Below are 11,795 nucleotides of genomic sequence, written 5' to 3' on the forward strand. Positions count from 1 at the left end.
GTCCAGTATGCATAGTTTCCCCTTCACTGAAGGGGCCCTCCATATAACCTCACTCCGCCCACAGGTGGTGGGGCCTGGTGAGTGGGATAGGACTTGGTGGATTCTCAAACTCCAGACAAAGTGGAAGGGTTTGAAAAGGATTTAGAGGCTTTTGGACCACATTCCCTACACAATAAACAGGCAATGAATTCCTTCCTCTATTAGGATGACTTACTAAGGAAATCTGTGCCTAAACTCAGTAGACCTAACACTGTATCATCACCCAAAACAACCCTGGTTGTGTAGTTTAGAGAGGATTCTGGTCCACTGAGGTCCACCCCAGGACAATCTCATCTGCAGCCATCTTCCTCCTCTTCTTCCTCTTCCTCCTCCTTTGTTTGTTTGTTTGTTTGTTTTGTTGTTGTTGTTTCAAAACAGGGTTTCTTTGTGTAGCTTTTTTGGTTGTTGTCCTGGAACTGGCTCTGTAGACCAGGCTGGAACTCACAGCGATCTACCTACCTTTGCCTCCTGAGTGCTGAGATTAAGGGCTTACACCACCAAGGTTAGGTTCTCTTTCTTCTTTGGGACTCTCATTTGGAAAAGACCCATGGACCTTAAACCCAAGCTTCTTGTAAATGCAGTGGGGTCAAGACTGCATCCTGGGGGTGGGCTTCCAAGGTAGGAGAAGTGGGAGGGAATCCCAGTTCTCCTATGTGATGCATCTTGTCCACAGAGTCAGGTGGTATTAAGAACTAGGGCAAATACAGTTGAGAAGCTCTATGGACAGTTGGACCTGTGTGGCCCTGGAAGTCAGACTGTGAACCTGTGTTCCATAAGCTATAAATGATAAAACCCTTCTAGCAAAGATTTAGGATGACACTTATAGAAAGTACATGAAACATAGTAGGTACTCATGGAACATACGAGTTCCTTTAACCCACTTAGTGGCAGAGCTGCATTTTAATCACTCCAAAGAGACAGTACCTAAGGACCTAAGACACCTTTGTGTCTGTACTTTTGTCCGACCAGCTGTAGGCCTTTGTAAGGCTGTGTAACTTTTACTCCAAGGGGGCTCCCCGCTCGGTGTGGAGGGGAAAAGTATAGTCCTTATATTTATCTCCATCCCCTCACGCCGCAATCTCTCTTCAAACAGTTTTGCCTGCTACTTTTAAATTCACCGAACGCGGATTGTCTTAGGGATCTCCTGTCCCTCCCTGGCCCATTTCCGATCTTTTGTTAACCTCTCACCTGGTTAAGAAACCAAGCTTCAGAGACCTGGAACTCCCCCTTACTTTCCCCTTTGGGGAAGCCCGAGAATGGAGCTGGGGAGAAGGTCCTATTAGTGACCACATAATCTCCCAACCTACTCACTGATTCGTTACATTTTTTAAAAATGAAGCGCTTTTACTGTAAATACTTGATGTGTGTGCAGGGTGAGGACTGGATTCACACTCTAATACCTTTCTCAGTGGGAAGCCTTCTCTTGATTTTCCAGAACACTGCCGGCAGGAGGAGGCGAGAGCCTGACGGTGGCTCCCTTTGCCTGCGGACTGGCTCAGTCTGAGGGTGCAGCCCTGGGTCAATTCTCGCAAAGCCTTTTCCCAACACTCCCACAAGGCAAGGTTCCAATAGACCTTGGTCGTAACATAGGTCCGGCTCAGTGGCACCTGTGCGAACCACTTTCAAGTCGATGTGAGTCTCTCAGAGTTGGAAAACTGCTCTCTCTCTCTCTCTCTCTCTCTCTCTCTCTCTCTCTCTCTCTCTCTCTCTCTCTCTCTCCTCTGAAGATTTGCGTCAAACTCTATTACCATATTTATGCACACCGAAACCCTACAAACAAACATTTGCGGCTCAGGATACTTTTGGGGGAGGGGCAGATAAGAAGGTTCGACCTGCTGAGGGTTGATGACAGGGACGCAAACCACCTTGAAGGGATCAATACTCAGGAACGCCAGAGCTTTTGGGAAACTGAACAGTCTTCAGTGTGCTAAAGCTCAGGGTCCACGTTTGGGCACCTAGTGGGCTTCAGGGATGAGGACCCACCTAGTTCCTCAGTGCAGAATATTCCACAACTCCCGCAAGGGAGCACGAGTAGCTAGAGGAAGATAAGGCGCTGGCCTCTGGAGGAACAAGGTGTCAAAGGGACTCGGGGGACACTCACTGGGACCCAGGGTTACTGGCGCTCACCACCCTCTCAGCAGCAAAAAAGCAGCAAGCTTGTGTTCAGCCTCCAAACTCTCCAACCTGCCTCCTCCTGCCACCTCCGCTGTTCACCACCCGCTGCTTAGGACCTGGGGGCGAAGGGGCGGGGCGGCAGGCTAACTGGACCGTGACAGGTGCGCCCCTCGGCCAATCGTCTGGCAGACACCCCGCCTCGGGCCCCCGCTGAGCGCGCCAATCCCAGACTGCGCTCAGCTTCAAGTGTGCGGAGGGGCGCGGGTCCCCATCAAGGCGCCAGTGGCCTCGATGCGGTCGCTTGAGTGCTTGAGAGCAGAGATCCGGCCTCCCCAACCCAAACTCGCAGGAGCGCTCGCGTGGAAGTTTATACCAGTGAGTGGAGCGCGGTCCCCACGAAGACCGCAAGGAGGAGGCGCCTGGACCATGGTCGCTCTCCGCTGAGTTTCCGGCTGCGACTTTGATTATTGGCAAATAATCGCAGTAACAATACCGGCCCCAAGGCTGGCCACCGCCACGCTCAGTCTCTACAAGCCCGCACACGAACGCATCGCCCACCCTTGGGCCCTGATCGTCAGCTCCAAACGAGCCGATGGAAAAATCCAAAAATTTCCGCATCGACGCCTTGCTGGCGGTGGATCCCCCGCGAGCCGCCTCCACGCAGAGCGCGCCTCTGGCCTTGGTCACTTCCCTCGCCGCTACACCATCTGGTCCCGGCCGCGGCGGTAGCGGTGGCGGGGGAACCAGTAGCGGGGCGAGCCGCAGCTGCAGTCCCGCGTCCTCGGAGGCCACCGCAGCGCCCGGTGATCGACTGAGGGCTGAGAGCCCGTCGCCTCCGCGCTTGCTGACTGCACACTGCGCGCTGCTGCCCAAGCCTGGATTTCTAGGCGCCGGGGGAGGCGGCGGCGCGGCGGGTGGGCCGGGCACTCCACACCACCACGCGCACCCTGGTGCCGCCGCCGCCGCCGCTGCTGCGCGGCTGCCGCCGCAGCCGGCGGCCTGGCACTGGGGCTGCACCCCGGGGCGCACAGGGCGGCGCGGGCCTCCCCGCACAGGCAGCTCTCTACGGACACCCGGTCTACAGTTACTCGGCAGCAGCTGCAGCGGCCGCGCTAGCTGGCCAGCACCCGGCGCTTTCCTACTCGTATCCTCAGGTGCAGGGCGCGCACCCTGCTCACCCTGCCGACCCCATCAAGCTGGGTGCCGGCACCTTTCAACTGGACCAGTGGCTGCGCGCGTCTACTGCGGGCATGATCCTGCCCAAGATGCCGGACTTCAGCTGTGAGTACCCGCGCCGCACCGTTCCAGTCCTGATGCGCATCCTCTTCTCTCGCACCCTCTTCCTTTTGCCCTCACCTCCCAGAGAGCTGTGGAAGCGCAGCGAAGCCGCGGTGGCTCATTCCTGGGCCTGGGAGGCTTCCCGTGGGCCGCACAGAGTGAAAGGAACAGAGAATTATTAAGATGGCCACGAGCAGGCCTTGCCTTCTCTTTCTCTCTTAACGGGCAGGGGAGGTTGGAGGCGTGAGCCTGAAACCTAATGATTAACCTGCAAGCTGGAGAAGGAAGTGCACGTGAAGGCTAGCCAAAGAAGGCCTCTGTTGGGGCAGGTTTGGGGGTCGCTGAAACCGGAACATGGACTTGGTCAGCGGTTCATTTTAGGCTAAGAATAGACACATCATTGGGTCCAGAAGTAGCTCTTCCCTGGCCCTTGTATGGACTCTGCCTTCCTCTGAAGGGCAAGGCGTTTGCGTGTGTGTGTGTGTGTGTGTGTGTGTGTGTGTGTGTGTGTGTGTGTGTGTGTGTGTGTGTGTTGGTAAGGGTGGGGTGGGGGGTCCCTCCATACAATGTCTGTTTTGAATATAGGGTCGCGGGGACTGTAAATCGAAAGTGCCTGGCTGGGAACTCCAGGTGCCCAAGCCCTTAGGGAGTTCCTGTCCAAGGTGAAGATAAGGAAGGTCCAGCCTTCTGCATCCTCTCTGTCACTCAAAAGGGACAACCTTGCAGGGCCATTTCAGACTTCCCTGGCACACCCGCATCTGTGTCAGGCTCCGTGGCTCTGACTCCTGTTCTGTACCCCACGCGGACGGGGCAAGTTGCCTTTCCATTCAGGATGGAAGAGAGGATGTATATGGCTTTCTCCTGTCAGCCGCCCAACACCCAAACAAAGAGACCCCATTGTTTCCGTCTGAGTGGGTTTGTTTAGACTGGGGAGATGCAGGCACTGGAGGGGAAAAAAGCAAAAAAGAACACAGAAATAAACACTTGCCAGAATTCAGATTCCTCTGCTGGAATTGGTGGTTGTAACTAAACAGAGAACTGCAGAAGTAGCGTGGTGGTGAGAGAATCTCAGCCGGCACGCTTGTTTGCTCGCAGCCACCCAGGTTTTTCCCAGCTTGGCTCCAAGAAGGCCAGCCTTGTTGATCTCAGCAAAGAGGAAAGACTCCCATAAACCTCAGTTGTGCTGCAGCTCAGACATCTCTGAAATCATTCCTGTCCACTAAGTCCTGGGCAGGACTGGAGTCTGGCTGAGGAACCCAGGTTTCAGATGGAAAGCTATGTAGGTACGGATGTCCACTATGGCTGCACTTTTCAGGCCTGAGAGGCATAGTGGTCCAGAGAAGAGCTGGCCAGTGGTCACCAGCAGGCCTCTACCAGCTCTGGGTTTCCTGGCTACAAAAGTAGTCTCTGGGAGAGAAGGGATATTTTTGTGCAGCCCATGATCACTCAAAATCCACGCAAGTGGGACCCCTTTGCCAGCACACCCAGCCCATGATGTCTCATGGTGTCTGCACTTACAGTATGGCCAGATCTACATTAGAAAAGGGACCCTAAGGAATGCCGCAGAAGGTGGCCAGAGGTGTTCTGTTCCTGGGACTTCCCTCTCACCTGGGAAAACTAGTTTGGTTTTTTTAATTGGTTGTTTCTATTGGATGGCATTTCCCAAATGATCCCTTCCAAGACAGCATTTTAATTAGAGTTCTAATGTATTGTCAAGTTGGGAATTTGTAGCCTTGTTTAACTAAAGAGGGGGCGTGGACCTTCCTATAAAGCAAATTACCCATCCCAGGGGAGCCTGAGCTCATCCCAGCCAGGGGCTGGCCTCTTTCTTTCCTTTGCTTTCTTTCTTTTATTGTCTAACACTCTTCGGACTCCTGGGAAATCAAGGGAAGTTTCATTTTGAGGTCATAAAATTCTCTGTGATGTAACCGTGCGAAATTATGTAAATAAAGCTGAACAGATCTCCCGGAACACACAGAAAGCCAGATCCACTCACAGCTCAGCCTTTAATTTGAGTAATGAGAATCATCCCAACAGGCTTCCAGTGCTCAGCCTTTGCTCTTAGCACTAGGAGGAGTGAGCTTGTCAAGACAGACGCGGAGACTCCCCGATGAATGCCTATTTAGACTCTAACTTCAGCCCTGTCCTTCCCTTTCTCCTTCCCCCACGCTCCTTTTCTCTTCTGCTTAAAGCAGGTGGTGGTAGAACCAAGAGGATCGGTTTTTCTCCAGCTTGAGGTGGGGCGATTTGGGCTCTTGTTTGCTGGTGCTGCCCAGCAACCCAAGCCTTTAGACCAACCCTATTCCTACCAATGTTCATTCAGGTGGCCATGGCGCGCAGGCAACAGGCCCTCTTTAATCACGACTCTCAAACGAGATGAGCCCTCCGCTTCCACTTGGTGTCTTAGATGTGGGCCATGGGGAGTAGGCACTGATGCTGAAGTGTCTGTTGGGTGGGTGCTGGAGGTTGGACCACCAGAGGGAAAAGGGCAGCGAACGGAGGAACACCCTCCCACCCCCACTCCCATCCCCACCCCCGCAGTGGACACGCTTACAGAGGCCTCTTGCCCTTTCCGTCCACAGCCCAGGCGCAATCGAACCTCTTGGGGAAGTGCCGAAGGCCTCGCACGGCCTTCACCAGCCAGCAGCTGTTGGAGCTGGAACACCAGTTCAAGCTCAACAAGTACCTGTCGCGACCCAAGCGTTTTGAGGTGGCTACCTCGCTCATGCTCACCGAGACCCAGGTGCGCGCCCGACGAACCGGAAGGCGGGTGCTGATTTGGGGAACTAAGTCCTTAGCTTCTTTATCTTTAGGTTGGGTATTAATTTTCAGCGGGTGAGGTTCTACGTTGCCCCACAATATCTTTACGAGCTTGGAGGTTTGATTCAGTTAAGTTGGGGAGTAGGCTGAGAATCTGTATTCTGGAGGCGTCCCTCAGGTCACATTCAAGGAGGTTCTTTTTCTACAAATGTACGGACCTGAGAGTTTAATGACTTGCCAGCTGCCTTGGCGCCTCGGTAGACCGAGAGCATAAAACGCGGCCAGTTGGGGAGTTAGGGACACCACACCCATGATGTCATTGTTGAATAGGGCAGATTTGGAGGCAAAGGAGTGGAGAAGCTGCTGCCCAGTCAGCTTCTTAGTCCTCTAGCGAAGTAGCGAAGTAGCGAAGCCCCTTCTAGGGTGAGGGTGGATCGAGGGGCAGGGGTCCCGGGTGCTCGCTCCCTCTGGATTGATGGGGATGCAGGTGGCCGGTTTCTCACGCCAGATTGTGCCTGCAGGTGAAGATTTGGTTCCAGAACCGCCGAATGAAATGGAAACGCAGCAAAAAGGCCAAAGAGCAGGCTGCGCAGGAGGCAGAGAAGCAGAAGGGCAGCGGCGGGGGCGCCGGCAAAGGCGGCACTGAGGAGAAGACGGAGGAGGAGCTGCTGGGACCTCCGGTTTCGGGCGACAAGGCCAGCGGCCGTCGCCTGCGGGACTTGCGGGACAGTGACCCAGATGAGGACGAGGATGATGAAGAAGACCACTTCCCCTACAGCAATGGGGTCGGTGCCCATGCTGCCTCATCCGATTGCTCATCTGAGGACGACTCGCCTCCCCCAAGGCCAGGAGGGCCCGGGCACCAACCTCTGCCCCAGTAGTTGTCCCAAAGGCGGAAGCAGGAATGTGCAAAATGGCGACCTGGGACCTGGGCTGCGGGGGTTCAAACTCCATCCAGTGGCCTGCAGCCAGGCTGACAGCCTCTTCCCAGACTATGTATGCATCCAGGTGTGGGCTGGAGTGCGAATACTTTTTGGGCCCTCGAAGGACAGCAAGAGAGATTGAAAGAGGGGCTCCAATGTGAACTTTCGTTCTTTTACATTTAATTTCGGGTCATGTTGGCCAGAGGTATTTGTGAGAAGAATCTACCCTTTCTAGGAGTGGCTCCTGCCTGACTCTTCTCTCATCAAAGAAAGGGAAAAAAATGACAGTGTTAAGTGACCTAGAAACTTGAACCCGCCATTGGAGACAACCATTCTGTTGAGAATTGAAAACACAGGTTGAATAAAGGTGTTATGCCTATGTATGGGATGGGGTGGGGTGGGGTGGGGTGTTATGTCATGAGCATTCAGATTGCTGCAAAATCTCAGAATGGTAGTGTATTTTTGTATATTGTATTTATATATAAAGAAAGAAACGTCTACTTATGCATGCTAAATTATTATTTAGCTTTCCCGTCCCCCAGGATAGAGATGAAATGTAAAATAAACTGGTTTTGTACTAGATGAGAGTGAAAAGAAAACCTTTAATTTTGGAAGGAGGGGGACTGAACCCAGAGCCTTGTGCAAGCTAAGCAAGTGCTGTGCTTATCGCCAACCCAGAAAACGCAAACCTTGTGAGGTCTGACTGTTTTGGTTGTCGGGTGATGTCTACTTCATGATTATCAGCAAAGAGTAAAAATCAGAATGGCAAATGGGTGTCAGGGCCACCTCCGTACCGGGGGGTGGGGCCCAAGGCCGACTGTGGCTGAAGGTAGAGCAGCGGGTGGGGGCGTGGTGTGAAATGTTGTTAAAAAAACATCCAGGCCAGGTGCGGAGCAAGCCGGGTGCCTAAACCCTGCGTTGTGCACGACTGTTAGGCGAGTGATTTGGGACCGTTTCTTTCCCATTTCTTTGCTGGATCTTTCAGCTTCATTGGCATGGGGATATAGCATTCGAATGTTTTAGAAAATAAGGTGCTAGCGACTAAGTGTTAGTGGCATTTGGAGTCCTAGCGATCGTGGGTGCTAAGCAAGCACATTTCCGGGAAAAGCGCTTAATGGCGTCGTGCAGCTCATCTTCTTTTGACCTGGCCCCCTCCACTGGCACTATGTCCCTTGTGCTAGCCAGGAACAATTTTGATGGATCTGTGCAAATATCTTCTGAGAGGACAGCGGCGGGCCGCAAGAATGCTCCATGCCAGGGCTGCAGTGGCTCTAGGTTAATAAACCTCTGCAGCGAACGCCATTAATCATTCAGCCCCCAACCATGTGCAGCACACATGCGGGGACAAGCCCTAGGCCCGCTGGGCCTCTGAGTCCTGACTCCGGTCACAGGACAAGAGTCCGTTGGGTCTGGCTTGTGACCCGCTCCCATTTCTCCTTGGCTATCTTAGTGGCAAGCCTCTGCCTGAGACCAGCTGAAGAGGGACGCCTCACAGTGGTGGTCGTCCACCCCCCACCCCGTGTCTGCCTTCTGTTGGTCACTTTGTCTCCCACACCTGGGTGAAGGCGTGCAGCCTCCTACCATTGCTTCTGCCCTTCCTCCCTCCCAGTCGGTGAGAGTTCAGAGGAGCCTGGGGTTTCATCTGGGTGATTACAGCGGGGCCAGCGGGGCACTCCTCCATCTCAGAGCTGAGCCAGATTAATATCCTCCTGGCAGCTCATTATCACCTCCGGCCCCTTCCCTAAAGTCCTAGCAGGCCTAGGCGGGGCTTGGGTCTGGAAACCAGGCAGAGCAGCTGCTGAGAGCAGAACAAGCAACCAGGATTCTAGCAGCTTTCGGATCCAAAAGACGCTTTGGGGCGAATCCGCACTGGCTTTACAACTGGCAGAGAAAATAAAGGACTGGAGGAAAGAAAACGGGAAAATCTGAGAGCAGTGGGCGAGGCACACACAGAGAAGAGGGGGTCACCTTTTTTTCTTCTTTTAAAAAACGTGTATCTCTTTTAATTTCTAACACATTGGCGAGGCTCGGCCGGCAACAATCTCTTCATAGGCTTGCTTCACAGGGTTGCTTTCCCGCTGAGAATGGCTTTCCAGTCTTAGAGCCCTAAATATTGAGTAAACGGAAAAGGGGAAGACCTGAGCCTGGAATGGAGAGGTAACAACCTAGCTGGGAACTCAGGGTAATCCCCAGCTTAAGCCCCCCTGGAACAAAGACAAGTCGAACGCTGAAGGAGGAAACAACTACAGGGACACCCCCCCCATTCCATTTCTCCCCACTTGGGTACATCAGGGTAGCAAATCTTTAGTTTGGCGCGCAGGTCCGCTGCTAGCCTCAGTGTCTCAAGCCAGCAGCTTAATCGCGGCGGAATTTATCTCGCTAATAAATTTAATGATCAATTCGTTCTTGTCACAGTAGCTCTTCCCCAAATCAATTATAGCAAATTTAAATATAATCATTGGCTCATCCTAGCTTACTCCGGGCACGGCGCACATTCATTCAACCTAACGAACTGCCCAGAGGCCTCCTGGCGCGCACGGAGGGCCGCGCCCCCACTCCAGACTCCTGCACTCCGGGTCACGGACTTGGCTCTGCCACCGGCAGGGGCCGCCTTGGGCCTTTCCTTCGTCCACATTCTAGCCTCTGCGACCCCAGACAAATAGGGTGGGGATCAGGGGTGGGAGTGGGGGCTAGAAAACAGTTTTGCAGGTTTTGGCTCCTAGATTCAAACCATTCAGATCTACACAGTGGGAGTCCTGATGTCGGAGTTTGAGTTCCAAGCATCATATGCAGATATCCTCAGGCGACTCAACCCATAACTGGCCAAGCCAGGTCCTTCTACCTAAACGTTCTTCTGTAGAGTCCTGAGCTGTAAAGTCTGGGTCTGATTATAGAACTCACAACCAAAAGGTGAAGTGGACTCCTAGCTCTATTCTCATAACCTAAAAGTCTGACCCTGAATACTGATTCCTTTAGCGATTCGCTAGAACAAGCTACAGGAGCCTTGAGGCAGACAGAGATTATGGAGACAGTTTAATAATAGGGGGTCTGGAAGCCCAGAGTAAGCAGAAAGGTGGGCCTGTTCTTTTCACATCATCCCTCCCTTGTCCAGTGTCCAGATGAGAGTCAGCTTGCAGAGGGAAGCTTATACCTTTATGATCCATAAAGCACAGACAATAAAAACAAAAATAGACAGATGGGAGTCCATCACTGAAAAATTTCAAAGCCACAAAAAACACAGTAGATGGAAAGGTCCACCTAGAAAAGGCATAAAATACTGAAAGCCAGTGGGTTAACATGGAGAATGAAGAGCTACTGTAGTTAAATAACAGCAAAAACCAAAACACAGCTTAAGACTCACAAAGGAAGACTTGGGCAGGAAGAGAAACACCAGTCAAACCTTTAGGATGAGAGTGCTGTACACAAACTCAGAAGACTCTTGGTGAGGATGTGGAGGGATTTGATCCACTGCGTCCTGGATGGTTGTCTAACGTGGTGCAGTCACTGTGGAAAACGATACAGAAGTCAAAGAAAAGACTCGAAGCTGGGCTGGGAGTACAGCTCAGCAGCACAGTGCTTGCCTAGCGTGTGTGAGACCCAAGGTTCAATTCCCGGTGCCACCAAACAACACAACACAATTAAACCAAACGAATGTTTGAGCCAGAAGTCTGACAGCACAAACACACTCACGGTTTTACAAGATTATTATTCAAAAGAGGCAAAAGCTGTTTATTCAAAAGAGGCAAGAAGTTGGAGCAACGAAGATGTTCGACTGCAGATCAAACTATGAACAAAATGTTTGTGCCGTGGAGGACAGAAGGAAGGCTCTGCCACATGCCACAGTCCAGGTAAGTCCTGCCTAAGGAAACAAACCACTACAGGGAAACAAATGCTATATGACTTCACTTGTATAGCGCCATTTAATGAAATGTATACATATATGTTTCTGTGTATGATCATGTTAAGAGCAGGTGACCTTGGAGGGTAGATGCAATAGCTGTAGATCCCTGGAACTGGAGTTACAAGCAGTTAGGTGAGGTTTTAGGTGGGTGTGGGCACCAAACTCTGTTAGAGCAGAAAGTGCTCTTAACTCCAATGGCATCATTTTAGGCCTCTCAGACTTAGAAAATCCTCTGGTGGTTGCCAAGGGATAAAAGAAGATCTAGGGCAGTGGTTCTCAACCTATGGGTCTCAATCCACAGGGATTGCATATCAGATATCCTGCCTATAAAAATTCACAACAGTAGCAAAATTACAGTTATAAAGTAGCAACAAAAATAATTTTATGGCTGGGGGACCACCACAACATGAGGAACTATTTTAAAGGATCGCAAGTTAGGGAAGTTGAGAACCTCTAATCCAGGGACAGAGCTTCAGTGCGGAGAATAAAAAGTCCTGGAGATCTATTACCTACAAGAAGCGCTTGGTTAACATTCTTGCACTGTACACTTCGAAGTGGTGCTGAGGAAGATGGGGGCGTGTGCCTGTCATCCCAGCACTGCAGAGGATGACCGACCTTAGGCAATCTGGTCTACATAGGCGAACTTTATCTAAATGATGAGGCTGGTGTCAGAAGTCTGTAATCACACCATTCTGAAGGTTCAGGCAGGAAGATTGCCAGGGGTCAGTGTGGGCTGCATTGCAAGATCCCATTTAAAAAACAANCNNANNAACAAANAA

General features: G+C 52.0%; 1 protein-coding gene across 1 annotated transcript; it reads left to right on the forward strand.

The window, feature by feature from the left end:
- The first annotated feature begins 2,458 nt into the window (after positions 1–2,458).
- Positions 2,459–7,496, forward strand: Mnx1 (motor neuron and pancreas homeobox 1). The gene is given in 5 exon segments (XM_032907188.1): positions 2,459–3,125; positions 3,128–3,172; positions 3,175–3,435; positions 6,015–6,175; positions 6,714–7,496. Coding segments are annotated over 5 exon segments (1,206 nt in total). The 5' UTR covers positions 2,459–2,746; the 3' UTR covers positions 7,074–7,496.
- Positions 7,497–11,795: the final 4,299 nt, after the last annotated feature.

The sequence above is a fragment of the Rattus rattus genome, chromosome 6, assembly GCF_011064425.1.
Source record: "Rattus rattus isolate New Zealand chromosome 6, Rrattus_CSIRO_v1, whole genome shotgun sequence".
Lineage (NCBI taxonomy): Eukaryota > Metazoa > Chordata > Mammalia > Rodentia > Muridae > Rattus > Rattus rattus.